Source organism: Cicer arietinum, chromosome 7 (genome assembly GCF_000331145.2).
Source record: "Cicer arietinum cultivar CDC Frontier isolate Library 1 chromosome 7, Cicar.CDCFrontier_v2.0, whole genome shotgun sequence".
Classification (NCBI taxonomy): domain Eukaryota; kingdom Viridiplantae; phylum Streptophyta; class Magnoliopsida; order Fabales; family Fabaceae; genus Cicer; species Cicer arietinum.
Window position 1 is genome coordinate 5,349,632 of NC_021166.2, and position 27,152 is coordinate 5,376,783.

Below are 27,152 nucleotides of genomic sequence, written 5' to 3' on the forward strand. Positions count from 1 at the left end.
CTTTCCCCTTCAATTAGTATCCTACCCTTTCCAATCTATTAAAATATTGAACACAGATATCAAAGCATTAGTAACATTATGCCTGATATTTTACTTGAGGATATGTATGTATGAGTATGGGATATGATCCTACTTTACCTCAAGAGGAATGCCTTTATACTCAGTTGGCAGTTCAACACCAATGCCATTTCCCCTCGGATATCGGAAACAACTCGGTCGATCGTCAATGGCTGCTGCTGTGGCAACCATGTGGCAAAGCTCTGCTTCATCGGAAGGAGCCATCACTACCATGTTGGGGAGGCATGCCATAAAGGTGACATCAAAAGAACCACAATGCGTAGGACCGTCTGATCCAACTAATCCAGCTCTGTCCATTGCAAATCTTACAGGTAGCTTCTGTAAATCTACATCATGTACCACCTGTGGAATGGATATGGATGTAATTCACACTTCAAGCACATGTTTCAATTTTCAAAGTTCACGTTTGAACACTGATTTCGATTAACAAAGTTAATGATATAGTGCTATAAGCTAATCATGTCCTGAGCACAAAAAATCTAGAACTCAATACTGCATAAAAATCTTCATTTGTTGGGGGAGAAGTTTCTCATTCTACCTGGTCATAGGCCCTCTGCAAGAATGACGAGTAAATTGCACAGAAAGGCTTAACGCCTTCACAAGCTAGACCTGCAGCAAATGTAACGGCATGTTGTTCTGCTATCCCCACATCAAAGCATCTTGTTGGGAATCGGCGGTGGAAGAGATTCATGCCAGTTCCACCTCCCATCGCAGCATGGATAGCGACGATGTCTTTGTCCACTTTGGCTTCTGCAATCAAAGCCTCGGCAAAGTATGTGGTGTAAGACAGGGTTGCAGCATTGGCTTTGAATTGCTTTCCAGTTGGTGGATCAAACTTAGTAACTCCTGCAAAATCAAACCGACTCACATATCTGTGAGGAATATAGATTTTATTTTAGATTATTGAATATGCTTCTCCAGGCATAGTGATGGATAGTAATTGTTCAAACTGGAGCTCCACATTAAATATCCGAAACCAATACACGATATATTTATTTCATGAATTATGAATATGAAACTCAATATTACCGTGGTACTTGTCAGCTGCTTTCTCTGCGTATGGATATCCGCGACCTTTTTCAGTGATTACATGGATCAATACAGGACCAGTACTTTTAGTACTTTTGACTTCTTTGAGAATGGAAACTAAATCATCTATGTTATGACCATCTACAGGACCAATATAGTAGAGTCCAAGCTCTTCAAAAAGTGTAGATCCAGAACCACTGATCATACCACGAGCATACTCATCGACTTTTGCAGCCAATTCATGCATAGGGCCTCCAATTCGTTTGGTCAATCCCTATAAAAACATCATTTTGTCAAGAAGCTTCAAAGTATACTTTAGTGGCTACACTTAAGATAGATAACTCATCAGCTGTAATGTTACTCACCTTGGCAACCTCTCTCAATTCTCTAAGAGGTCTGTTTGATTGTACCCTACTAAGTGCACTACTCAAAGCTCCTACAGGTGGTATAGGTCCATCAAGAGTAGCAGTTGGTAAAGAAACCTGTTTATTGTCATTTAATATAACAATCATGTCAGAATCAAGATATCCAGCATTGTTCATGGCTTCATAAGCTTGCCCTGCTGTCATAGCACCATCACCAATAACAGCAACTACATCGTTCTTTCTTCCCTTTAAATCTCTCCCAACAGCCATTCCTATATTGGTTCCATAGAATTGCCAAAGTTAAAGAAAAATTGAAACATTATGCCGTTGAACTGAAAAGGAAAAACTCTTACCATCTTTCAATTCTATTATTCATATTTACAAAGTAAGCAATAATTTTGGTTCCTAAAAGTGTGAGACATTGTAACTAATCTCTGAATGTATCAAAACTACAAAAAACATACCAAGTGTGTCTTTTGTCAATAATTCTAGGACCAAATTGACCAACAAAAGAAGCATTTGGATACATTTAGAGACCATTGTGATAGCACCTCATACTTTTAAGGACCATAGCGACGGTTAACTCAAATAGTATATGTTGCCTGAAAAGTCATTTTGTGTCTTGATTGAAAGCCAGATAGCAGAAAGAAGAATTACCAAGTCCAGCTGAAATAGTGGTGGAGCTGTGACCAGTGCCAAAACAATCAAATTCACTCTCGGCGCGTTTTGTAAATCCAGATAATCCATTAGTCTGCCTCATTGTATGCATCTTATCTCTTCTACCAGTGAGTATTTTATGAGGGTAAGACTACAAAATCAAAACACAAGATTTCAAAGTAAAGTTTCATCTTCATCAACACAAGAAAACCAAAAAAAAGTAAATTGAACAAATAACCAAACCTGGTGACCAACATCCCACAAGATCTTGTCCTGAGGAGCATTGAAAACATAATGAAGAGCAACAGTGAGTTCAACAACACCTAAACTTGAACCTAAATGACCACCAGTTCTTGAAACACTAAAAATAACATCAGATCGCAGTTCCTCTGCGAGTTGTTTTAGCTCCTGAATCAATCAATCATCAAGATTATAATTAAGTACCATTTCATTTCAATTTTTCTTTCTTGTTAGAAAAGAAACAGCATAAGGTATATATTTGAGAGTCAGTGTACCTTGGTAGAGAGATTTTTCATATGAATTGGATAATTAATTGTGTCTAATAGTGGAGTTGGAGGTCTTTGGGAATAATATTCCCCTTTTTCTGAAAGTGATGCATAAGCATAAACCCCACCACCAGACTTTTTCTTGAGCTGATTGAGTCTGTGATGGGAGTGAGGGAGCAAATGAAGACCCCATTGAGAGTGAGAAGGTAGAGGAAGTGTTGTTTGAGGATTAGAAGGTGCGATAGTGTTCATAAAAGCAGGACAAGTGAATGCGCAGAGATCCATAACATAAGAAAGAGAGAGAGAGAGAGAGAAAGAGAGAGTGTGCAGTGTATGGAACAAGAACAAAAACAAGAACAAGGGAGGGATGTAACAAACTTTCTTTTTGTTGTTGTGAGTGATGGTTTGGTATGGAAGGGGTTAATATGAATATAAATACTACATACTATTATTATTGTTTATTGCAAGGAAAATGACACGTGGGTGATTGAGAAATTATGGGATTCGGACAGGACAAGCATTAGCTTTGCTTCAATCACACTTATTCTGTTTCTTTATTATTTATTCATTTTTGCATATGCTATCTGGAGGTGGTCAATTCATCATTCATTCCATTGGGCCACGTCACAAGATATCTCAAATGGATAGATTTTTAGATAAAAAAGGGAAATTAATGTGCATTATAATAAACATTCGTTTCTTTTCTTAGAGCATCTACAGCGGTGAACTCAATATGGGTTCTTTCGATGGGGTGCACTGTGTCACATCATCTTGAAGCAATTCACTCATTTTCTACTTCAACGGTGAACTCAATATGATTCAAGTTCTACTATGCCACATCACCCTAAATCAACTCATTCATTTTTTACGGTTTAACTTTTAAAAAATCATATTATATTCCATTACTTTAATTTATATATTAATATTTAATTTTATTATAACTTAAAATATTAATTTAAATGGAAAAATAAATAAAAAAGTACGTTAATAAAAACTTTAATAAACTTCTGTAACAAAAATTATGAAGAAAAAATATTAGTAACAAATTGTTTCTATTAATGAGCTAACAATCGTAATTAAAAGAGAAAAAAAAGGCTAACGGTGGTATATTAACTAAAAAAAAGCTAATGGTTACAAAATTATTATTATTTAATAAATTAAAAAGAAGTTAACAGCTATAAATTAATAAAAAATGATAAATTTATTATTATTAATAAATTAATAAAAGGTAGCGGTTATAATTATATTATTATTAAATTGTGAAAGTAGATAGAAAAAAAAAACAAAAAAAAGGTAACTGCTATGAAGCATCGTTCCTTCCTGACAGTACCGTGATGACACCTTGGCACAACTCCAACGGTGAACCCACAAAAAACTAGAAGTTAAGTAATTACACGCAGACGAACTCATTTTCACTCCCGTTGTAGATGCTCTTAGTATTATAATAAATTAAGTTGAAACCACTAATTAAGTATATATTTAAATATTAAAATGATTTAAAAAAATTAAGTATGTTTTTATACTATTATGGTAGTATATTTTGTATCCATTCAAGAATTTACAAGGAGATATATAATTTATTTAGTAGGTGAAGAGAGTGATAAGAAAAATATTAACGATGCTAACATTGACAATAACATAGAACCATTGAAAAACATATTCAAGAATTAGTGTGAGATACTGCAATTGGAAAATAAAAATCCTTACATGCAAGTTTGACTCCACGATTTTTTTTGGAGGTAAATCAACCTCTTACTAATTAAAATGTATAGCCGTATATTTTATTGTTTAAACGGAGTAAATATACTCTTTTTTATTTCTTTACATAAAATAAAATAATATTTACGTGAGGGAGCAAATACTAAAGCAATTCCGCGTCTTTGCGGAATGGGAATCAGAATGGTTTTATTATCCTTTAAAATTTTACATTTAAATAATATTTAGTGACATATAATTCTATCTTAAAATTTGATTCATCAACTCTTTTTAGTTAGGTTCTCATAATCTTTTACGAGAGAGGTTGAGATTCTAAGGTTTTACAATTCCAATTTTGGAGTATAGGGATTTTGTGTAGGTGTCGGATGGGGTGCAATAGAGACGGTAGTAAAGACGGTGTCGTTGACATATTTGAGAGAAAAATGGAAAAAGAAACGAGGAATAATTTCATAGGGTCCACTGTAAAGCCCAGTGGATCTGCAAAAATAAGATGAATCCCAAGGTTATAAATCATAGTCCAAACTTAACCTATAAAGGCTGTCCACGGTCCACGCTAGAATTAACCATTAATTATAAAGAAATTCTAAAGTGAATTACGTTATAAAGTGAACCAATGTTAAAAAAAATATGTGTGATGGATATCCCATAGGTGTATTTATCTCTCAAGAGCGGAAAGAGAGGGTGTAATGTCAGATATTGATAATATGAAAGGAAAGAAGTGATAAAAATAAAAGGATGTATTGAAAAATCCTTCAAAAATCACATATTGTTTCTTTCAACTAACTAAATGTTGTTAATCATTTTTATTTAGCTTAATTGCAGTTTTGGTCGATTCAATAAAATATATATATTTATTATAAAAATAAAAAGGTTTAATTGCAGTTTTAGTCTCCCTATTTTAGTTGAATTGCGAAAGTAGTCCGCCATTTTATTTATCCTCAATTTTGACCCCTCAAATAGAATTTTAATCCAAAACTTGATAAAATTTTATTTTTTAAAATCATACTACACAATTTATGATCATATATTTCAAATACAATTGTTACAAATGAGATATTGGGGCATTGTGTGGCTTAAATAAGCGCAAAAAAAAAAATGAAATTTCATCAAGTTTTGGACCAAAATTTTGTTTACGAGACCAAAACTGGAGATAAACAAAATAAAGAAACTATTTTCACGATTCAACTAAAATAGGGAGACTAAAACTGCAATTAAACCTTTTTATTTTTATGATTGAAATATTGTCTTAAATTATATCGGTATAATAAATATATATATTTTATTGAATCGACCTCAATTAAACTATAATTCTATTCATAAAGACAATAGTGGTCCTAAACAATTACCTCTAAAAAAATTTACGATTTTTTTTAACTAATGGTCCACTTTGGAGAACTTATGAAAGTGGTCTACAACTAATCTTAACTATATATAATAAATAAGCTTAATTGCAGTTTTGGTCCCCCTATTTTAGGGGAATCGTGAAAATAGTTCCTCCATTTTGTTTCTCTCCAGTTTTGGTCCCCCAAACAGAATTTTAGTCCAAAACTTGATAATATTTCATTTTTTAAAGTCGTACTACACCATTTATGGTCATATATTTCAGATACAATTGTTGCAAATGAGATCTTAAGGCATTGTGTGACTTAAATAAATGCAAAAAAAGTAAAATTTCATCAAATTTTAGACCAAAATTCTGCTTGGGAGACCAAAACTGGAGAGAAACAAAATGAGAGAACTACTTTCACAATTCAGTTAAAATAGGGGGACCAAAACTGTAATTAAGTCTAATAAATATTTCAATTATTATCTTTGAAAACATATTCATACTAGACCATCTACTCTTTGTTAAAAAAAAGATGGTCTTCATGGCTAGTCCACCAAAGAGAATACGACTGGAGTGGGCGAATTGGCCTAACATTCGCTTGGAACAACAGTACACAACCTCCCCCTCTCTGACCATCGATCCAATGGAGACCGCCAGAGAGCATAGAAGAAATTGTTGGCAAACTTCTGCCGCGAAAAGCAAATTGCACAAACCATTTTTTACTGTCTCCTTAACCTAATCATGGATGACAGCGCAAGATTAGCGGTAAATATCAAAACATCAACTCTGTCAAATTATCCATCCATTGGAAATCTGCTATGGAGTAAAAAAGTGAAACCAAAATATGGGTGCTCTACAAACTCCATACATATAGATAGCACAAAAAAACAAGTTTTCAACTACACTAAGAAAAACTTAACAATTACTTGGAAACCGGTAAAATGGCCCCTAAGGCAGTATCTATGAAAATGGTAACACCAAGTCAGACTATTATCTATTGGAATTGTTTTTGACATACTAAAATAAACAGTAAGAAATTCTGCATAAGTACATCGGTGTCCTTCAAAATGTCGAAGTCTCTCTCCAGTATGTGACCATAGGAAAGACCAAAATGAGCACATAGGCACCTCACTTGCTTGGAGGGAAATCACCGTGGACTGCATAAAGTTCCAAAGAAATAATCAACCACTGACTATCTATTTCAATTCAATACTAGATATAAAATGCAAAACACTCTCAATGAACAGAGATCATGCAAATTTAGTGCTCGATAAAATAATAGGAATTCAAACATCAGTGTAGAAAATATGCTAATGTGTCAATCTACACAGAATCTAGCCTAAAAAAACATAACATTCATTTGGTCTGGTTATAAATTTTAGTTCTTGAAACTCAATAAAACCACGCAGGGCCTTAATTACCATTAAAAAATGTATGGGACTATAATCAAAATGAAAATGCACCTGAAATAAATAAAAAATTACAGATACATTTTTACTTGCTGTTCTTATAGACAATCTCACTGTACAAGAGCATGATTCATTCTTCTAAGTTATAATACACAATTACCAATTATATTCCAGAATTCTAACTGCTTGAAGTCCTTAACAGGAAAATTAAGAATCTCATTTCAATTTACAGAAATTTAGTACAAAACTAATTCAATTAAGAAAGATCTGAAAACTCATACCTGTATGACCGCGAACGAGACCTTGAAGGACTGCGACTGCGATCATTACCCCTAGGACTCTGAGATCTGCTAGGTGGCAGATCCTTCTTATCATCTGGACTACGACCATTCTCCTTGGAGCGAGGAGACCTCCTGTAGTCCTTCCCACCACCAGGAGAGACAGACCTAGAATAAGATCTTGACCGCTCTGGAGAATAATCATCATCCTTACGCCTGTCATCCCTATATCAATATGTCAACTAGACATCTTAGACATACATATGAATAGAGGCTAAATCAACAAAAATGCATATCCTGCACATAACATATGAATAGAGCAGAACACCCACCACAAGCTTCTCATAATTGATAAATCAAGACAAGATCTGAATATATGCAACTACAACAAACTACATATGTAAAGAGGTCATGAGTCCAACTCCCCCCACTAACATTTCCGGTTTAAAAACAAAAACAAACTACACATATTATTGGCACACAACCACTCGAGCCAAATTTGTTTCTTATGAGAACTAATACTTACTTTCTCTTTAGAATCTAATTAGCCAAAATGTGACCTTTACCTGTACCTTTCCAAAGTTTCTGGACAAATACAAGACACTTGGATCCAAACACTGACAGTTACGAATGATGTAGTGCAAGATCAGCATCTGGTAACTTCATAGCTCTCTTTGTCTCAACTTTTTAAAATGACAACTATCTTTCTTGCACATCATATCTCTACCAGTAATTACTTTGGCTTCCATTCTTTGAGCATGATTTTCTTTGGCCAACTATAAGCTTTATATTCTTTCTAAACTGGATAGTATATGCAAAACAATATATCAAACTAATTAAAATCTTCTTTACAGAAAATTGGTATAAGGGAATCAAAAGAAGTACTTATTTGAACCATTCTCCAGCAACAAATCATATTCCACCCGCACAACTGGCAGAAAAAGGCAAGTTTGGTATGGATATTTCTTATGGAGGGACTTTGATAGATATGTAAGCAAGCACATCACTTTAAGCCTCTTTATTCGTTAATCTTTATTAACCAATCTTTAAACTCTTCCATTCACATTATTATCTGCATAAAGAAGACCATAAGCAGATATCATTCAATTCACTTAAACACATTATAGGAGTCTTGTCAAGGTCAAAGGCTTGGAAGGCACTCTAATTGTAAGAAGTAAACCTGCTAATTATACGCTTGCTGAGCAAGGAAATAGAGCATCTATCAAAGTTAAAATTCATTTTAAGAATCAGCCCTCCACTTGAGTTATCCGCCAGAATGAAAATAGTCAAAACAGAAGAACATGGCCAGGCATATTAGTTAACCAAGCCTAACAACCAGCTCAGCAAGTGTCCTAATAGAGAGATTTACCAGATAGCTATCGACAAGTTTGAAAGGTGACGGAGAAAATAAAAGCAGTCGGCCTAAGAATTACTCTAACTAAAAGACATTAGTTTAAACTTTGCTTGAAGAATATCATATAGTTCAGACCAGGCGCGATACTGCAGTTAGTACATACTTCTAAAGGGAAAAAATACTGAACAGAGCAATTCCTTTCACCACCTGTAGCTCTGCTGAGAAATTTTGATTGTAATGATTTCCAACCAAGTATCGAACACCCTTCACTACTAAGGATTTCAAAACATGTCATATTACAGCTAAAATAAATCACTTGCAGCTTATGAAATGCAATTATTTTGTTATATTCAATTACAAATAATGTTTCAGGCTATCAGTGCCAAAATACAGTCAAAGATTGCCGTTTGACGAACCACAATAATTGTAAATTATGCTTTAGTTCAAACATGATGATACATATTAATATGATAATATGCTCAGCAAAATATATAAATTGGCACAAGGAAAAATAAACCATTACAGATGTGTAAAAATCAAACCTTGAATCAGCCCTGGCAGGTGATGGAGACCTAGAGTAGGCTGCAAAGAATGCAAAAACCAATTTTAAAAACTACATGTTATTGTATATGGAAACAGATTTTGAGGCTGGGATAAATAGGTAAACTGACATCGATATCGGCGCCGTGGAGATCTTGACCGAGCTCTCCTTCTACTACCACCTCCACTTCGACCACTTTTAATAAATTAAAAAAAACAAAAAGTTGATAAGCATGTACAGAAAAATTTCATCCTTGCAAAATTGAAAAATAACTAGCACATCAAACAGTAATCACACCTTCCACGAGAAGTAACACGCATTTCTTGAGGGGTTTTCCTATTTTCCTCAGCAAACACGATTCTTATTTCACGCCCCCCAATGATACTGTGATTAAGATGTTGCTTTGCCTCTGCTGCATCTTCGCCATATCGATATTTTACAAATCCAAAGCCACGAGGCTCACTACAAAAGCAATTCAACAAAATTTCATTGTGCAATCAAACCAATCACAATTTAAAAAATAAAAAATGTACTGATCGGCACTTGGGCATTATGCGGCGCCTAAGTCCCACATCGGGTAGCATAAGATGCTCAGTGGAGTATTTAAGTGGCATGGTTTTTATACTTAATACACAAATCTCCCAAGCATCCATCCCATGGACCAACACTACTCGATAACACACAAGTCCATACCAAAATAGACAAATTTCATACTATCTTATAGTAAGAATAACCGGCATGTAATCTAATTATCAAGACTTTAAAAGAAACATACTCATTGTAATAATTTCTACACAAGTCCCTATCAAATTCACACAATTTCTTATAACGGTTTTTAATGTTCATATAATAAAAACATTAAAGGCACATACCCAGTGTAGTAATTTCTAGGAAGGTAAACATCCTTCACAGGTCCATAGCGCTCAAAAGGGCCCCTAAGATCTTCAGGCCTGCATGATATACAAATTGAAAATGGTCGTTCAGCTTGAATTCCTCAAATCCGTTTCCACTCACAATTGAATTGAATGGAAAGAAACATAGCATCGCATAGGAGAAAAATTAAACATAAACCAATGCACCACACGGAGGAGTGACGGACGTTTACTCTTAATAAATAAAATATTTTTTCCCTTTCCAATTGAATTTTAGCATTGGCATTCAAGTGTTTTCTAAGAAACCATTTAAAATAAACTGAAAGGTATAAACTATGGTAAATTGAAATTAGAAACGCGAATGAAAGAAAAAAGTTAGATGATTTTGACATTGAGGAATGGTAACATGCAAACCTTGCATCAAGGGGAAGATTACGAACAAGTAATCCAGAAGGAAGAGGAGATCGACGGTCTCTGTGAGACCTACTATCAGCATGGCGATCATCAACGTATCTCTTACGGCCGCGTGGTGGAGTTCTGCTGCGGCGGCGAGGGCTGTAACTTCTGCTCCGGCTACGATACCTCGCCATTCGAAGAAAAGAAAAGAAAAAAAGAAACCTTGGCTTTAGGAGAGAGTGGAAGCGAAACAACTAAAAACCCTAACCCAAATAAAATTGTGATAGGAATACAAATAATTTAGTATAGAATTAGAGAGGACATATATAGGGGTATATACGTCAGCTCTGGTCCACACTTATTTGATTTTTAAAATTTATTAAAAAATTCTTTCAAAAATTATATATCTAAATTTATGTTTATATTTATTTATATAATAAAGAAATTCGATTGACTTTACATATTTCTTATTAAAAACCGTACAGGATATATTAGACATAGCATTACAATTACTTTTTGAATCTTCAATTACTAATTACTAATGGTTAATAATGTCCTTAGAGGTTCATAGAGTCCGAACGCGCTGTTACCCACAAATTGCTATCTATAGCTTTAAAATTTCTGCATCCAACTCCAAAGTGCTTTGAGACGCAAGAACAAGCGGCAAATTTGAATTTAATAATTTCACAATATTGACTATTAAGCACGTCCTTATAATGGTATTCAATCTCTAATAATTTAATTCTAAAACAGACAAACTATAAAATTTAAATTGATTCACATCCGTTTTTTCTTTTTTTATCAATTCTTTGCTTTCTTTCTTTCTTTCATTTCCAATTTTTCTATTATAATTTTCTTTCTCTTATTTTCTCTATTACAATTATTTTGTTTCTATTATAATTACAAACTATTTTTTAAATTGATGCTCTTTTTTCATTTTTACTGTATCCATCTTTCGAACACCTTAATTTTCAGAATGTTTTAGCATTAAAATCATTTATGTTTTATTTTTCAAATTTTGAATCAACATTTACAATAACAACCACAATAAGATTTGGTCCACAAACTAATATTTGTAAATTTCACATTTAAGGTATTCTAAATGGCAAAAAAATGAATTTAACAATATTTATTATAATATACGTGACATTATTCAATTTCAAATAATTCATTTCTAAAAAACCAAATTATTATTCAAATTAATTTACATCTATTTTTTTTAGAGATCGATTTACTAAATTATATTTAAATCAATTAACATATATTTTCTTCTTCTTCTTTTTTTTCAGATTCATTTTTATAGTTTTTATAATATCAATGTTGGAGTTTGTGCATTACATGACATGATGAAAAGATGATTACAAAAATTTGATAAATACAAATATATTTTGAATAAAATTGAAGATCAATTTCTTTCAATATAAATATCTTATAAAATCAATTTTATAATTGAATTTTAAATTCAAATAAAAATGAATTTCGACTTTATATATAAAAGGAGTATCAAATTTTGTTGTAATTATATTTTCTTTTAAATTTACTCTTTATTTCTATTCTTTTCCATTTTTTGCACAATCAAATGGTACACTAAATTTTGGTGAATCTTTTTTTTAATAAAAATTACCATTCATTTAAAGCATTTTAATTTTGTAAATTTAGTATTCTTTGTCCAATCAGAATATAATTATTGTTGTTACACAATCAAATAAATATGAATAATATATTCTAACACATAATGTGGATGTGAATTTTTGGTGAAATGTTTTATTACCAGTTTGAACCATGATTTAAAACATATATTTACAGTTTGTCATAATAATCATGATGATGGTGTAATCCCTAAGTGTAGTTTAAATGGTAGCTGCTGCAATGTTTGATATGCGAACTAGAATTCGAATCTAAGATACTATTCATTTTCCACATTTGTGATTTTTGCACTGCTACTGCTAGGCAATTGGCTTCTAATCGTCTAGTGACATTGTAATTTATTCTTCTACGAGCTTAGGCCCTTTTTTATTTCAAAAATAAAATAAAATGGTGTAGGTTTTTCATTAGAAAAAATAGTGAAATAAATTTTAAAACAGATTTCCAAACTTTGTAAATTTTTTTTATTATAGATCACATTTTCAACTGTCATTTTTATTTATAAAAAGTATATTTCGTGTAAATATCAACCAACAAAAAAAGTATATTAAAAAATGTACATTAAAAAATATATTCTTAACACTTTTCAGTGTTGTGATTTAAGTGTTGTTTAGGATTACTTCTATTTTTAAGAAATATTATATAATTTTATTAATATAATTCTGTGTGTACATTGACACATTTTAATAAAACTCTCATTTTCTCAAATTGAGAGTATGTGAACTCGTTTCAGCTTGGTCCCCAACAGACCAACATCACCATCAATCAAATAATAGTATAGAGATGACTGGGATTTGGTAACAAATTAGGAGGGAAATCCAGAATTTGCCCAACTAAGCTTTTTAATTCCTCTTTATGAATTGATACATGCTTGAATTTCTTCTAATGTTTTTCCTTTGGTTTCTGGGACTAACTTTGCCACGAAAAGAATAGTTAACAGGGAACATCCAGCATATAAAAATAAAGTACCTGTCCAAAAAGATATGAAATATATGTTACCAATTAAGATAAGATGGAGAAGTAAAAGGACTGTAAATTTGATAAGTAAATTGAGATTGTTTATAGTGCTTACCAGGAGAACTCCAGCTCATAAGAAGGTTGAAAGTATATGAAACAATCCAAGCTCCTAGCCAGTTTATCAAAACTACCAAGCTCCCAGCAGTTCCCTTCACATGTATGGGAAATATCTGCAATATCAAAACTAGTACACATCACCACTACTTTTACCTTCCTATAAGCACAAAGGAGGAAAAGAAAATAACCATTCATAATTTATGAAACACTAACACATACGTCAATCATGACAATGACACTGACAGGACGTCGACTCTGATAATAATTTGAAAAATAGAAATAATTTAATGTAACTATATATGTCAGTACTGATACTTCAGACATCAAACGTATCTTCAATTTGAAGTGTCTATTGCATATAGTTCATAAGGGTTACACTACAAGATCCTCAAAACAAGTCAAGGGTGTTTTGCCAAATGATACTTACCTCAGACATTATCACCCAAGGAACAGGTCCCAATCCAATTGAAAATGCTGCTACGTATATCTAATTACAAGCAGTGCCAAAAAATATGATTCAATTTCATGTCAAATAGGACTTTGAGTTTGTTTAAAAATTGTGTAATTAAATATTCATTTTCAGACAATTGACTCACCAGAACACCAGCAACTGCTAATATTGGTACCCATTCAAGCATTAAATTTTGATCCTGAACCATGGAATAATACAGCAAAGATTTAGAATTTGACTAATTGAGATATACACCATATTATATCTATGGATAAAATATGAATATTAAAAACTTGCCTTGAGAAAGAAAGCAATTCCAGTCATAAAGCAGCCTAAAAATGTTCCACTCGCTGAAACCTACATGCATATGGCACTTCTATTAGGCATTTCCCCCTTTTTAATGATATTTATCAAACTTTTAAATGCTTGAAAATATAATCACCATTATAAGTGGTCTTCTTCCAGATTTATCCATCAAAATGGCTCCCAACACAGTGAATGGAACCTGTCATTAATTTACCATATGCACTTATAAAAGTGAAGTTATATGATAAATAACTGTATGAGAAAACCATATAGATATAATTAAACTACCTGCATACAAGCATATGCTATGGTACCAACTTTTCCTGAAGAAAGTCCTGGAAATCAAGTTGTAGGGAGATATATAAATATAAAGAAAGAGTGCTACTTTGATTTTTCAAAATCAACATAGTATTTTTTTTTCAAACTTACCAGCTGCCTTAAATGTCTCTGCTGTATAAAATCCAATACCATTAATTCCAACAGATTGTTGACATACCATTAATCCAACACCAATCTGATATCATTTCAACCAGTTAAAGACTTCTGAATATCTACAAATAGTTGATTGAATTTGTGCTAGAAAAATATGTTACTTACAACTACAGATCGCGCATGTTTGTTCTCGAACAAATCCAAAAGCTTAGTTTTAGGAAGGCATTCAAGAGTTTCAATATAATCCTAATCACAAAAAAGAATATAAAATCAATTCAGCTTATCAAGCATTTCAAATTGATTAAGAAACATTTTAATTTTTAAAGATGTTGAATCAGTTAAGGGAGTTTAGAGAGTACAAGAATTTCATCAGCTTCGTTAGAAATATCAACATTCTTCCCTCGAAGTCTCCTTAAAGCTACTTGAAATTCTTTTTCAAGGCCAACCTTAGCCTGAAAAATAAAAAAGTTTTATTGATCTTCATTGTTATCTTCCTCTCATGCTACAAAGAAAAGAACAGCTTTTGTTTAAGATGTTTACCAGCCATCTAGGAGACTCAGGGATAAAGCACAAACCAATCAACAAGAAAATACAAGGAACAATCCCTTTCAAAGTTCAAAACAAGTCAAATAGTTAGAACTCTCACTCAATAGCTGGCTACTACACTACACCTTATGCAATGCAACAATTAAAAGCTAAGGTTATAACTTACCTGCTAAGGCTAATTCTCTCCAACTTAAAATACTTCCTATTAAGAATGAGACTGATGCTCCAATAACAATCATAAGCTGCACAACAATAATAGCCAAGACCAAATTTTTTCTCAATGAAATCTTAACTTATAATAAAACAAACAAATAGGATAACTATTAATAGGATTTCATTCATATACAGTGTCAATGTAAAGATTTTTTACATTGTCAACCAATCAATTGTAATCTTTAATCATTAAAAATGTTTGACTTTAATCATAACCATTTCTTAAGTCGCACATATGTTTGGTTGCGTTTTGCTGACAATGTAAAACTTGTAACATCGACAAAATATCAAAATTAAATTCTTATTAATATCTCGCTACCTGATTTGTGGTTGCAAGTCCACCTCGAAGATTTTTCGGTGCAATTTCAGCTATATATACAGGGACCTGTTACAATTTGTTAAGTTTTGTTAAAAGTTTGAAATAATATCATTAACAAGCAACATAAGGGTTCATCTTAAACTTTCTAATAGTTAGTAATTACCACATATGAAATAACTCCAATTCCATATCCTGTAAAAAATCTTCCCATATCAAGTGAGTAAGGATCCTGCAGTAGAACAAAATAACACAAGTAAAAACTCTTGCATTTTGTAACATTTTTTTGCTCAATTTTAATATTGTGCAGAAGATATACACACCTTTGAGAAAAAAATAGTTAACCATCCTGTGATGCAAAATCCTGTTGACATTCTCATTGCCTGCCAAAATTTAATGCTTGTTAATTATGAAAGGTCCTATAATATTTAGAGTGCATATATTCATAGGAAATTGAAATTTTAACGTACCCCTTTTCGACCAATGAAATCCGTAATCCGACCACTTGTTATAGCTCCAATCATTGCACCAATTGTTACTAAAGAACCAAACATGGAAAACTGCCATTCTCCACAAGACATTATTAGTTAGTTGTCTTTCAAAACATATGATATAAATTAAGGATGAGTGTATAGCAATTAAACTTATAAATGTCAATATTGACCTCAGAAATAGATAGATTAAGATCTGCCCTTATAGCTGCTTGAGTGGGTGATGAATAGCCCACCTGCATAAATAATAACTTAATTTAGTGAACAAGTTAACACAAAAAGGGAACAGACATTTAGTAAACTGTATTTTCATAATGTTTCTATCTTATAGGCTATATATGCACCATGTTTTGAAAGGAAAACAAAAAGAAAACGTGGAACTGTATTTTCATTGACTATAATTTTCAGGGAAATCAGAAGATAGTATACTTACACAAGTTCCAAATGAAAAAGAACCACAAACAGCCACAAATGTGCTGAGCAGAACCATTCCAATGGATCCATTTTCAACTCTTTGATTAGATTCAATATCTTTACATTTAACAGCACCATCCTTTCCATGTTGAATGAAAGGCTCTTGCAAATTTTGAACCCCATTTTCTTCTCCACTCTCAATTTCCTTGCACTGCTCAATTGCCATATTTTTTTAATAGCAATATATGACCTGAGTAACAAAAGAATAAAAAATGACTCCCTAATTAAGAAGTTGATAAGAGCAATGTAATAGATGACATTCAAAAACATGATGTGTGTTGGATGGTATTTATACTACATATGTTGTAACTTAGTTGCATTGTTGCTATAGAAGATATTTCATATTGTTTAATAATTTAAATAATTAATTGGAAATTGAGGGACGGGCATGCACCGCAAGATATTGAATATATATATATTACAGCAGAATGGCATGTGAGAATGAAGCTGTCATTGGCAAATTGGGATGGTTAATTATGAGAGGAAATGGAATAGAAGATCAAAGTTGATGGTAGTATTTGGTTATTAACAAAATAGTTGCATGTGAATATTGTGGTGAGTCAATGATTGTACTTGTTTATTGAATTGAGCTTACGTGGTACTTACTTGGATGTGTCGGCGGCAAATTATTTAATAAGATCTTGAATGTAATGTTTGTCATGGTAGGCAGCTCTAGCAAGCTGTTGGTATGGTAACGTATCATATGATATTATATCCATCCTCTTTAGCTCAATGATTGGTGAGTGTGTGTAAGTGCGTGCGTCATTGCCATTGCTCTCCCTCGTGAGAGTTTGTTGGTGAAACAAATGGTTTACTCCTTTGCTCACTAGCGAATATGGCCCTTGCTAGTCACTATGTTTTATAGTTTTTATTTTATTGTATTCAACACTTTTTATTAAATCAAATGTATCCATCTAAAAAATAACATTCTTCTTATTAACTTCACCTTCTTTTATTACATTACACTGTAGTATAGTATGTGTTGCAGTAGATATTATTTTAGTGAAAAAAATATTATTTCTTTAATTTCTCTCCAAATCTAATTGTTTTTCAATTGTAACATCATAAGGAAGTTAAAAGCGAAACAATTCAATTATTTTTCCTTATGTTCAATTACAAAATAATTTGGTCCTCTTTGCCATTAACTTACAATTGATTTGATTAAGTTTTGAAATCCTATTTATTTGTTTTTATTTCAACATATAATTGAAAATAGCATACTTCCATGCACTTATTTGCATAGCAACTCATTTGCTCCTCCCACTCCTATTGATTCTAGATAATGAAAGAAACGATTTATGTTTGGACAAAATCGACTTTGGAGACTATAGAAATAAAACATCTTTAAGTAGAATCTAATGAAGCATTGTTTTGGTCAGGAGCATAAATCAAATACTTTCAATGGATTCTCAAATCTCATTAATTACTTGAAATTAATTACTTCATTCTTTAAATCATTTTATGAAACAAATGTGATTTAGAAATATATAATATTGATTGCGATTTGTTTGAATATTTTTTTTACTATAATTCACTTGTATTTTGGCCGTGGAAAGCTCGTATAATACTATTAAAGTTGATTAAACATTTTTGAAATCATGTTCTAATTTAAAAAATTAAACTCTTAAAAAGTAATTTAAACTATTTTAGAGGTCTTAATGTACATATTTTTTGTCTTAATACTTTAAAAAAAAAATTGATTCATGTCTTGCTGGTCTTCTTAGATACGATAATACTCTACCTTAAATACTATATCATTTTACAAACCTATCACATTACTATTTTTGAAATAAAAAATCTAAGTTGTGATCAAAATTATAATGAAAAAAATTCAAAGACTGAAATTTTTAATTTTAAAAAATGGAAAAAGTAAGAGAATTAGAAATATTAAAAATACAATTAACTATGAAAATATTTTATACCAATTCGCAAGCACGCAAGCTTTTACTTGTAAATGTAATTTTTAACCTTGCATCTCTTACTATATTTACTTTTACATTAGTATATCTTCTAAATTTAACCTCCAATTGATTACTATATTTTATTGGGTATATAATTAATTACTAGATTTATTTTAGCTTGTGGGGTATCTGACAGAAAATTTTCTAAGGATGGTTTATTCCCATCAATATCATCTCTTACTAGATTTCAATGAAAAATTTGCGAAGGGTTTCTATTATAATCTATTATAATTTGGGTTCGTATATTGTAATATGGGGGGAGTTAAAGGTCTTCCGACTAAATATAAAGTTGACTCGAAATCTATCAATAAATTGAGTTATGTTTGAGATAGATTCTAAAGTTATATTAAATATAGTGAGATTTAAATCATCTATTAATTTCTTTTCTCAAATTTTTTTTTGTGATAGAAACCGTCAATTCTTCTTAAATTATTCTCCTAAAAAACATCAATCAATTATTGTGCATATTTGCTAACTCACTCAACTTCTTTTGACGATGTTGTAGTTGATTATGTTTTCCTGTTTTTGTTTTAGTGTTTTGTTTTTCTTTTTTAATGAAATTTTAGTGTATTCTAATGATTGATTATGTAAGAGTATGTTTAAATTGATGAAATAGGATAGTCAATTTTCCTTTATTCATTAAAAAAACATAAACCACTTGAAGTTAGTTTCTGGGACTATCTAGCAAGCGACCCTAATTAGGAAGGTAACAGAAAATCAAGCGATAAATTAGGAAGAGAATAACAGAAGAAAAGTGAGGACTTGAGAACAAGTAAGAGAAACAAAAAATGGCTTCGCCAAAATCAAGGATAATTTTCCGTATCATGACGCTTACTCTCTTGCTTCTCCTTCTCTTCTACATTGGTCGCCCTCTCTATTGGAAAATCTCCGCCACCGTCCACGATATCCGCAACAACAAACAAACTGTTAGACAAGGTACTCTTTTCTTCAATTTCACTTTCTCAACCTTCAATTTCTCCTTTCTCATTTACCTTTTTCCTCTTTTCTTAGGTTTTTCCCAAATCGTTATTGAGGCTCAGAAATCCGTCGGTTGGTATCCCCATGACTCCGATTCACTGCCCCGTTCTAACTCTAGAAAGCTTCTTCACATTCACACTGATTTTTCCAGAGTTGTTGGTTAGATTTTGTAATTTATATCATTATTATTGTTATTATTTTTAGGGGTTTTTTTGTTCTTACGTACATTTTGTCTTTTTTAAATCCTATTAATTAAATTACAAAACAATTGTGGGATGGGAGCGTTGAACTTCTTATGCATTTTAAACTTTTTTGCTTTTTCCTTTTATTTTGAAGTGGTTAATTATTTTATGTATATATGTCAATGGATCCTTCATGAAGAAGAATGATGTTAATTTTATGAGCTCTAAGTGTGAAGTTTGAATTTTGTAATGAATCAATGAAAAACTAAATTGGTTCAATTGTGTAGCTTGTATTCTATCTGTGGTTTTCCAGTGCTTGTCAAATTTACTGAGTTATTCGCTTGTATTGATTTGAACCTTGAAGTTCAAACATTCTGTGGAACAGTTTCTAGAGTTAGTAAGTATGGTTGAATGAACAACAAAATAACATCAAGTGTAGATTGAGACTTCTTAAGAGTTAAAACATGTAGCATCTGTTTGGAACAGGGGTGGCTGCCAATTTTTCGCGTCCCAAAGCTTGCTTAACGTGAAAAAAATAGAAGCTAGGAATTGTGACATTCACGTTTGCTGTGTTAGGGTTGAAAATGTTGATTTAGTTCATAGGATTAGGAAACCCCAAAGGATTGGCCTAGGGAGCATGACAGGGCTTGTATCCAATAGGTCGAGGGTTCGAGCCTTCACTAGAGTGATGTGAATGTAATTCCCTTCTTTGTGATCATTGAGTTGGGAGGTTTTTTCTGCTTTAGACTGCGGCGTCATCCTCTCATTTGAAATTTTTGGTCAAGCTAAAAAAAGTTCTTAGAATTTTTGGCGCAAACACATTTATATATGTTTTCACAGTTCTTTTGGTGCCTTCAACTTCATATCCCTGAAATTTTCAAATCAATTAGAGATGTCTCTCCACAAATAAGCAGTGTACCATTGTTGCAAGGTAAGAGGTTTGTTCTGTGACTGCTTTGATGGCATTGGCTGGGTCTAATAAATGTGAAATATTATAAGTATAATTTGGTCAGTTGGTGAGTCAATGAAGAAGATCTGAGCTTCTGTCATGTAACACCACTTCCTTGGTTCTTATTTTCTGCCGGTGGTGCAGCAATGGGATATGTTTAGCCATCTTGAACGTTGGCTTGTGTTGATTTTATTTTCTGATATTGTTAGCCTTCTGCTATGCAATCCTGCATATTAAGTATAGTCTCAAGCAAGGCTGTTCATGAATTAGTTAATGAAGAAAACTGAATCCAATGGAACTGTTGCGATCTGAACCGAACTATTAATGGTTTGTCCCGAACGGTTATTTCCTAACCGAACCAAAACTACATTTACAAACCGACTCTGAAATGTATATTTTTTAAACTGAACCATACCAAATTGTCATTATTAATGGATATTAAGACTATTAAAAATAAAAATTGAGTCAAACTTAATACAAAGATATTTAAAAAATCAAACCAAAAAAGAACCGAACTATTACGGACTAAAGGAGTATATTTTTTTCCTTTCATTTGTAGCTTTACTTTGTGTGAAATAAGTAATAACCTAACACGATCCTAACATGTATACAAATAAATGTAGAGTCCCCTAAGCCAAAAAGTTAGTTTTGCCCTTAACCATCATGATAGAAAAACAATATTAATTGTTAATAAATATAATATTATTACTGACTTTATTAATTTTGATAATAATAATACTTCATCTGTTTCATAATTAATGTAACATTTTGTATAATTTTTTTTATAAATAAATGTCATTTTTAATTTTAAATGAAATATTATGTATCCTTTTTCAACTATATGCTCTAAGAAATATTAGAGGTATTACTTCTAAGTAATTATATTTCATTTACATTTACAACAATAGTGAATCCACCGAGGCTTAATAATGGAAAAATTACTATTCCCTTTATTCCATTTTATGATATTTTTAATATTTGCAACACGGACAAACGTGACATTTATTTGTTCCGAAATAACTCATTTAAGTTAGTTTATTATGTCGTTTTATTTAAATAGTAGTTTTTTACACAATTTTTTCTATATTTTATTTATCATTTTGCCGTTTGAACGCGATGTTACTTTGTTCATCATTGTAGAATGATGTTTTTTGTTTTTTCATATTAGTGCGGTGTTCACAAAAGCAAATGACGCATTTGTACTTAATTTTGAGCAATTGGCTTATAGAGACTACCATGAAAAAAATTTATTTTAAACAAAAAAGGGACATCAATAGTAATAGAAATAATATTTATGCAAAACTATAGCAACCGTCCTTTCGTTTAAAGTTTTAAACTAGTCAAATATTTATTTTTCTAGCAAATTACTCATTTATCTTTAAAAATATTTACATCATTGACCCAAATTTCTTTCTTAACCCACTTTTGTTATCAATCTAAGTACATAATCATTAAATGATAAACCATAATACATGATTCATCATTCAACACTATTTATAGACTCTCAGTAACCACACGATCACAGTTTTAGATATTGTAATGGTTATTGTAATTTAGATGTAATTTTGATGAAGTTAAAGATGTAATTAATATTTTTAAATGGTTAAGTAAGACTTTTGTTTAGGCTTAAATTTATTTTTAAGGGCATTGTTAATGAATCAAAAGAGGGAAAAAAAATTCAAATAAAAATGATAGCTTTTTTAAATATCAGGCAGTTAATAAAAATGATCACTTCCAAAAATGTATTTCTCTTTTTAAACTACTAACAAGTTCCTCAAAAATACTTCTTAATATTTCATTTTTTAAAGCAATTTTAATGTCGTGTGTTTTTTGTCTTTCTAATTTGATAATCCCCTAATTTTCTAGGTATCTTATGCAAACATGGTACACATGACCGGATTTTAGTGGGGATATAAAATGATCACCGCCACTCTAATGTCTTCGATAATTTTTTTAAAAATAATTAAAAAAATATATTAATTAAAAAATACATTATATTTTTTAATTTAAATTATATGTGTTTTGAATTTCGTTTAGAGATATAAAAATCAAACTAATGATCTAATAAATAAATAAAAAATTGAAATCAATTAAATTGATTTTTATTTCTATTTCTAATTCAATTTAAATCGAAGTAAATAAACTCAATCTCTATTCATTTTAGTATGATTTTACTTCATTTATAATTGATTACTTATATCTGAATAAAATCATTTGACTACATCAATAGTGTTATCTTAAATATGTGTTGTATTTAAGAATTTTTTAATTATTTACATATTATTTTTTCTATTATAATTTAAAAATTATTTACGTAATTGTTTTAATAGTATAAAAAATTTAGTGTTAAAAAAAGAAAACTTTATATTTTTAAAATAAGTATGTTATTTTTTATTAATATCAACCTAATTGAAATGAACAAAATTAATATTCAATTTGAGTTTAATTGTGATAAAAATTGTAAAAATCCAATCAAACAATGTTTATACTTTTTCCCCTCCAAACATATGTACCGAAGCAATATGTTATGTCTATAACTCCTTCTGTCTTAAACCAGTGCAAATTTTTAGTTCAATTCATCATATTTTTGCAATGGTGTGTGCAAAAAAAATTGTGTGTTTATATTGTAACTTTATAGCATGAAATTCTAACATACAATAAAATACTATATTTAATTTATCAATTAAAATTTTAAAAATTTGACAGCTCAAAAATATTTGTTCAAGTTCAGCCATTGGTGATACAAACTTTAATGGCATGGATGCCAATTCATAGTGCCAACGTGATTTTTTTCCATAAAATTAAGTTAAAAAAGGCACATCAACTTAAGACACATTCAGAGTAAGAAAATTTGAATTTAGGGTTTCCAATTTGTGATGTTGGTGAGCGAAAAACAACTCTAAATCATCAGCATTGAATATTTTTCCCAATTGAATTCTGAAACATGATAGGTTTGAAGACAACTCTAAATCATCAACATTGCATATTTTTCCCAATTGAATTCTGAAATATGATAGGTTTGAAGGAAATGGTTGAAAAACCTATAATCTGCAATAAATTTGCAAAACTCAAACTTAAGCTTATAATATTGTCATGTGTAAAAGTAGGGATGTAAATGAGGAGGGTTTGGGTAGAGTACTATAGTACCCATTTCTATACCCGCTATTTAAAAAATACAGATACACGTGTCCATATCTTCTTGAGTATCAACTTTAATACTCGTATCCTCACTCCGTGGGTACTTAAGTGTCCGTACCCATACCTGTTATCCACACTTTAACTAAAAAAAATCGATAAATAAATGATATTATTGTGATTAAATTTAAATTTAATCACAATAATATCATTTATTTATCGATTTTTTTCAAATATCTTAAATCCAATTATAAAATATTATAAACCAAAATATTTTATAACTCAAAACATTTCAAATGAATACTCGATACAATACATATTTAAATATCCATAATAATATTTTGTGAAGTTGCAACTCATATGACAATATTATCTGAGATAATTGATACAAAATAGCAAATATAATTATAAAGTCACGATTAATAAGATACAACTATTAGTTATAAAATCACAATTATTTACCTATTTATCATAATCAGATTCTTAAAAAAATTCCAAATTATAAATATTGTAATAGTCCAATGATATTAATAGATGTTAAAACATAAAAGAAAAAATTAATTAAACTAAACACTAATATAATAAATAAATAAATAAATAAATAAATAATATATTTATATAAGTGCGGGTGCAGGGCGGGGTGGGTACTATAATACCCGTACTCGCACCCATACCCGCTTAATTTTGCGGGTAATTACCCGTCTCCATGCCCATACCTATTATGCGGATTTTTACACTACCCATTGTGGGTTTTTTTGTGGGTACTGAGTATGAGTCTAATTGTCATCCATATGTAAAAAGGTGTAAATAAATCATTTCGACTATTCAATATTTTTTTAAAATTTTACAAGGTTAAGACTTTTTTTTAAGTTTATTAGTTAAAAAAGTTATTTAAAATTTACAAGGTTAAGACTTTTTTTAGAGTTTATTAGTTAAAAAAAGTTAGATCAAACCACAAAAAATAAAATCAATCCTACCAAACTATATAATTTAATTGGTATAGTTATAAAGACATTGATATGCATGAAACTTGTCAAGATTTTTTAATTCTCCACACTTAAAATAAGTGAGTCTACTTAAAAAAAAAAAAAAAGAAGTCAAAATCGTACAATATTATATTTAATCTAAAAAATTATTGAAAAATATTATATGAAATAAACTTATATATCATATTCGACTTTAAATATCTATGACAAATCATACATCAAATTTATACTTTCAATATTTTCTGAGGTTAAGCTCGAAATTTATAAAATTTAACTCAACCTAAGTTATTTACACAAGTCGCCTTCGTATTTGTTTTTTTTACTTTGATTAAAAGGCATGTTTGACATTGTGGGTATCCATGCCAAAATGAAAGTGGGGCTACCAAAATCATACAGGGAAAAGTATATCAGAGCAAAACTACTTAAAAAATGGAAAAAGGTATGATGCCAGAAGTGTATTTAGCATGTTAATTATTATTTAACACACACGGTTTCTTCGTGTCTTTCCGAGTCAACAAGTGGAAGAATAATAGTATTAGTATAATATCACGAGAACAGCAAGCTCAACGTATTTTTGTTGGCCTTAATTATCCCTCCGATCTCCAAAGAATAAAATTCTAGGTAAAAACCAACGGTATGCTTAGTATTCTAAGGACACCTCTTAAAAATTAAAATTACAAAAATTAATTAAAAGTACTTGTTATTTTTTAATTATTAAAAGTACTTGTTAAAAGTACTTGTTATTAAAAATTAATTAAAAATTAATTAAAAGTACTTGAAATTAATTATTTTTTATTTCTTAACAAAAATCTTAAGAGTACTTGTTAATCAGATCCAATAAATTATGTTAGCATTCATTATGTTGAAAAGTAAAATAATCTTATGTTGAAAATTAAAAAAAAAAAAGATTGGCAGACACTCAATATCCATTTTTGAGTTATAAAAAAACAGAGTAAAATTACATATGTAATTTGATAATAACATATGGATCGAATTTAAACTCAAATTCTTTAAATTTCCATAACAGTTGAAAAAATTATTAACCAATTTGAAGCAAGTAAAAAGTTTTGGTTTAGACTAACTTTATGGTTGTTTGCTTCTCCCGAGTCTGACTCATTCATTATTTGAATAGATAACATTCCCATATTTTCGCGCACGTGCTAGGTAGATTCTTTTTCTTCTTTTTATATAATATATCTGTTTTTTTTATACGTACAACGTCTATGCTGGAATATTTGTCGTTAGAGGAATGAATTAGGCAGTGAGATGAGATTAAATAAATAGGGCTCGATCTTATAATCGATGAGATTGTGAAAACACATTTTGAAGAATAATAATAATGTCGCTGCTTTGGAGGGTAGGTGGTGTAGTGGTGTTGCTGTTGTTTATTATAGGAGTTGAAAGCAATCCTCGTCGAATTGTTGTGGATACAGATGTTGATACAGATGATTTATTTGCTCTGCTTTATCTTCTCAAACTCAACCAATCCCAATTTCGTTTGGAGGTACCAACTACGTCAACACTCACTTTCTATCCCTTCTTCTTCTTTTTTCTTTTTCTGTTGTTGTTAATGGAACATTCCGTTAAATATACTTAGAAGTTCATTATAAGGGTAATATTATTGAAATATAATAGTTTTCATATTTTATGAAAAATAAAATTTAACTACTATTATATTTTATAATATATTATATTTATGTTCTAATAATATTATTCATATTTATATATATTTGTAATCATATGTAGATTACTTGAGAGAATCTAATCTATTCCATTATTTTCTCTTTTCATTTTGCTTTTCATTAATTCATTTACTTCTTACTCGATTATTTGCTTTTCTGCCAAACTCTGATTTGACGCGTTTTCTTTTATTACAAAATATGGATGGTCATTTTCTTGACAGTTGTCAATACTCATTTAGTACTGTAATTGTTAATATTTAATATATACACATTTTCTATATATATAGTATATCAAATGACATAAATAAAAATGAGAATGTTTATATATGATTAAAATTTAACTTTTATTTTTCATCAACAATACATATAGATAAAATAAAATAACTAAAATTTCTCTCACTCAAAGATATTCTTTTATATATATATATATATATATATATATATATATAAAACTTCAATTACTTTTTATTCTTTAATATATTATTAAAACACTTGTTAACATGAATATATTTATTTATATAAACACCTTTTTCAATTTTTATATTATAATTATACAGTAGATATTTAATATGTCTTTTTTTATATAAATGTTTCTAAAATTATTATATTTTGTGTATGAATGTGTTCAAATCAAACTTCACATCACTTAAAAATTAATTTTCAAGCAGTTTTTTTTTTATCATTTTATATTAAAAAAAATATTATTTATAAATTGAAAAATCATGAAATAAATAGTAAATATATTGCGAATTTTGAAAGTAGTATAATATATATATATATATATATATATATATATATATATAT

At 30.3% G+C, this 27,152-nt stretch overlaps 5 protein-coding genes across 5 annotated transcripts in view; 2 read left to right on the top strand and 3 right to left on the bottom strand.

Moving 5' to 3' along the window:
* Nucleotides 1-3,093, bottom strand: part of LOC101509339 (probable 1-deoxy-D-xylulose-5-phosphate synthase, chloroplastic) — a 4,159-nt gene extending 1,066 nt beyond the window's left edge. Inside the window, exons 1-8 of the mRNA XM_073363810.1 lie at nt 2,645-3,093; nt 2,373-2,537; nt 2,130-2,280; nt 1,473-1,744; nt 1,108-1,381; nt 617-924; nt 139-420; nt 3-35 (exon numbers count right to left, since the gene is read on the bottom strand). Of these exons, the coding sequence (XP_073219911.1) occupies nt 3-35; nt 139-420; nt 617-924; nt 1,108-1,381; nt 1,473-1,744; nt 2,130-2,280; nt 2,373-2,537; nt 2,645-2,920 (1,761 nt within the window). The 5' untranslated portion in view covers nt 2,921-3,093. The remainder of the gene's footprint in view (nt 1-2; nt 36-138; nt 421-616; nt 925-1,107; nt 1,382-1,472; nt 1,745-2,129; nt 2,281-2,372; nt 2,538-2,644) is intronic.
* Nucleotides 3,094-6,463: 3,370 nt separating this feature from the next.
* LOC101509659 (serine/arginine-rich SC35-like splicing factor SCL28) lies at nt 6,464-10,831 on the bottom strand. Its single transcript, XM_004508266.4, has 7 exons — nt 10,547-10,831; nt 10,133-10,210; nt 9,558-9,722; nt 9,391-9,455; nt 9,262-9,301; nt 7,369-7,590; nt 6,464-6,835 (listed from the first exon to the last, which is right to left on the bottom strand). The coding sequence occupies exons 1-7, from the start codon at nt 10,720-10,722 to the stop codon at nt 6,826-6,828; spliced, it is 756 nt and encodes a 251-aa protein (XP_004508323.3). The 5' UTR covers nt 10,723-10,831; the 3' UTR covers nt 6,464-6,825.
* A 1,961-nt stretch (nt 10,832-12,792) lies between these two features.
* LOC101510416 (sugar transporter ERD6-like 16) lies at nt 12,793-16,987 on the bottom strand. Its single transcript, XM_004508267.4, has 19 exons — nt 16,870-16,987; nt 16,435-16,665; nt 16,175-16,237; nt 15,981-16,070; nt 15,834-15,893; nt 15,677-15,742; nt 15,514-15,579; nt 15,148-15,223; nt 14,976-15,040; nt 14,795-14,887; nt 14,601-14,681; nt 14,433-14,517; nt 14,292-14,338; nt 14,140-14,202; nt 13,995-14,054; nt 13,843-13,896; nt 13,674-13,733; nt 13,245-13,359; nt 12,793-13,141 (listed from the first exon to the last, which is right to left on the bottom strand). Exons 2-19 carry the CDS (start codon nt 16,639-16,641, stop codon nt 13,026-13,028), a joined length of 1,467 nt encoding a protein of 488 aa, XP_004508324.1. The 5' UTR covers nt 16,642-16,665; nt 16,870-16,987; the 3' UTR covers nt 12,793-13,025.
* Nucleotides 16,988-19,082: 2,095 nt separating this feature from the next.
* On the top strand, nt 19,083-19,875 carry LOC101510745 (uncharacterized). Its single transcript, XM_004508268.4, has 2 exons — nt 19,083-19,372; nt 19,448-19,875. Exons 1-2 carry the CDS (start codon nt 19,225-19,227, stop codon nt 19,576-19,578), a joined length of 279 nt encoding a protein of 92 aa, XP_004508325.1. The 5' UTR covers nt 19,083-19,224; the 3' UTR covers nt 19,579-19,875.
* A 5,992-nt stretch (nt 19,876-25,867) lies between these two features.
* The window catches only part of LOC101511066 (nucleoside hydrolase 3-like), an 8,136-nt gene continuing 6,851 nt past the window's right edge, over nt 25,868-27,152 (top strand). The window contains exon 1 of the mRNA XM_004508269.4: nt 25,868-26,170. Coding sequence (XP_004508326.1) covers nt 26,006-26,170 — 165 coding nt within the window. The 5' untranslated portion in view covers nt 25,868-26,005. The remainder of the gene's footprint in view (nt 26,171-27,152) is intronic.

Bases quoted from the DNA above. Each gene is read 5' to 3' on its own strand.
- LOC101510416 (XM_004508267.4), bottom strand. From the start codon at position 16,641: ATGGCAATTGAGCAGTGCAAGGAAATTGAGAGTGGAGAAGAAAATGGG. The intron at 16,238-16,434 runs GTAAGTATACTA...TTATTTATGCAG, and splicing joins CTTTTTCATTTGGAACTTGT to GTGGGCTATTCATCACCCAC. The intron at 14,518-14,600 runs GTAAGTAACATA...AAATGATATCAG, and splicing joins AACATGCGCGATCTGTAGTT to ATTGGTGTTGGATTAATGGT.
- LOC101509659 (XM_004508266.4), bottom strand. From the start codon at position 10,722: ATGGCGAGGTATCGTAGCCGGAGCAGAAGTTACAGCCCTCGCCGCCGC. The intron at 10,211-10,546 runs GTTTGCATGTTA...TATATCATGCAG, and splicing joins AATCTTCCCCTTGATGCAAG to GCCTGAAGATCTTAGGGGCC. The intron at 9,302-9,390 runs GTCAGTTTACCT...CATTCTTTGCAG, and splicing joins TCCACGGCGCCGATATCGAT to CCTACTCTAGGTCTCCATCA.
- LOC101510745 (XM_004508268.4), top strand. From the start codon at position 19,225: ATGGCTTCGCCAAAATCAAGGATAATTTTCCGTATCATGACGCTTACT. The intron at 19,373-19,447 runs GTACTCTTTTCT...CTCTTTTCTTAG, and splicing joins CAAACAAACTGTTAGACAAG to GTTTTTCCCAAATCGTTATT.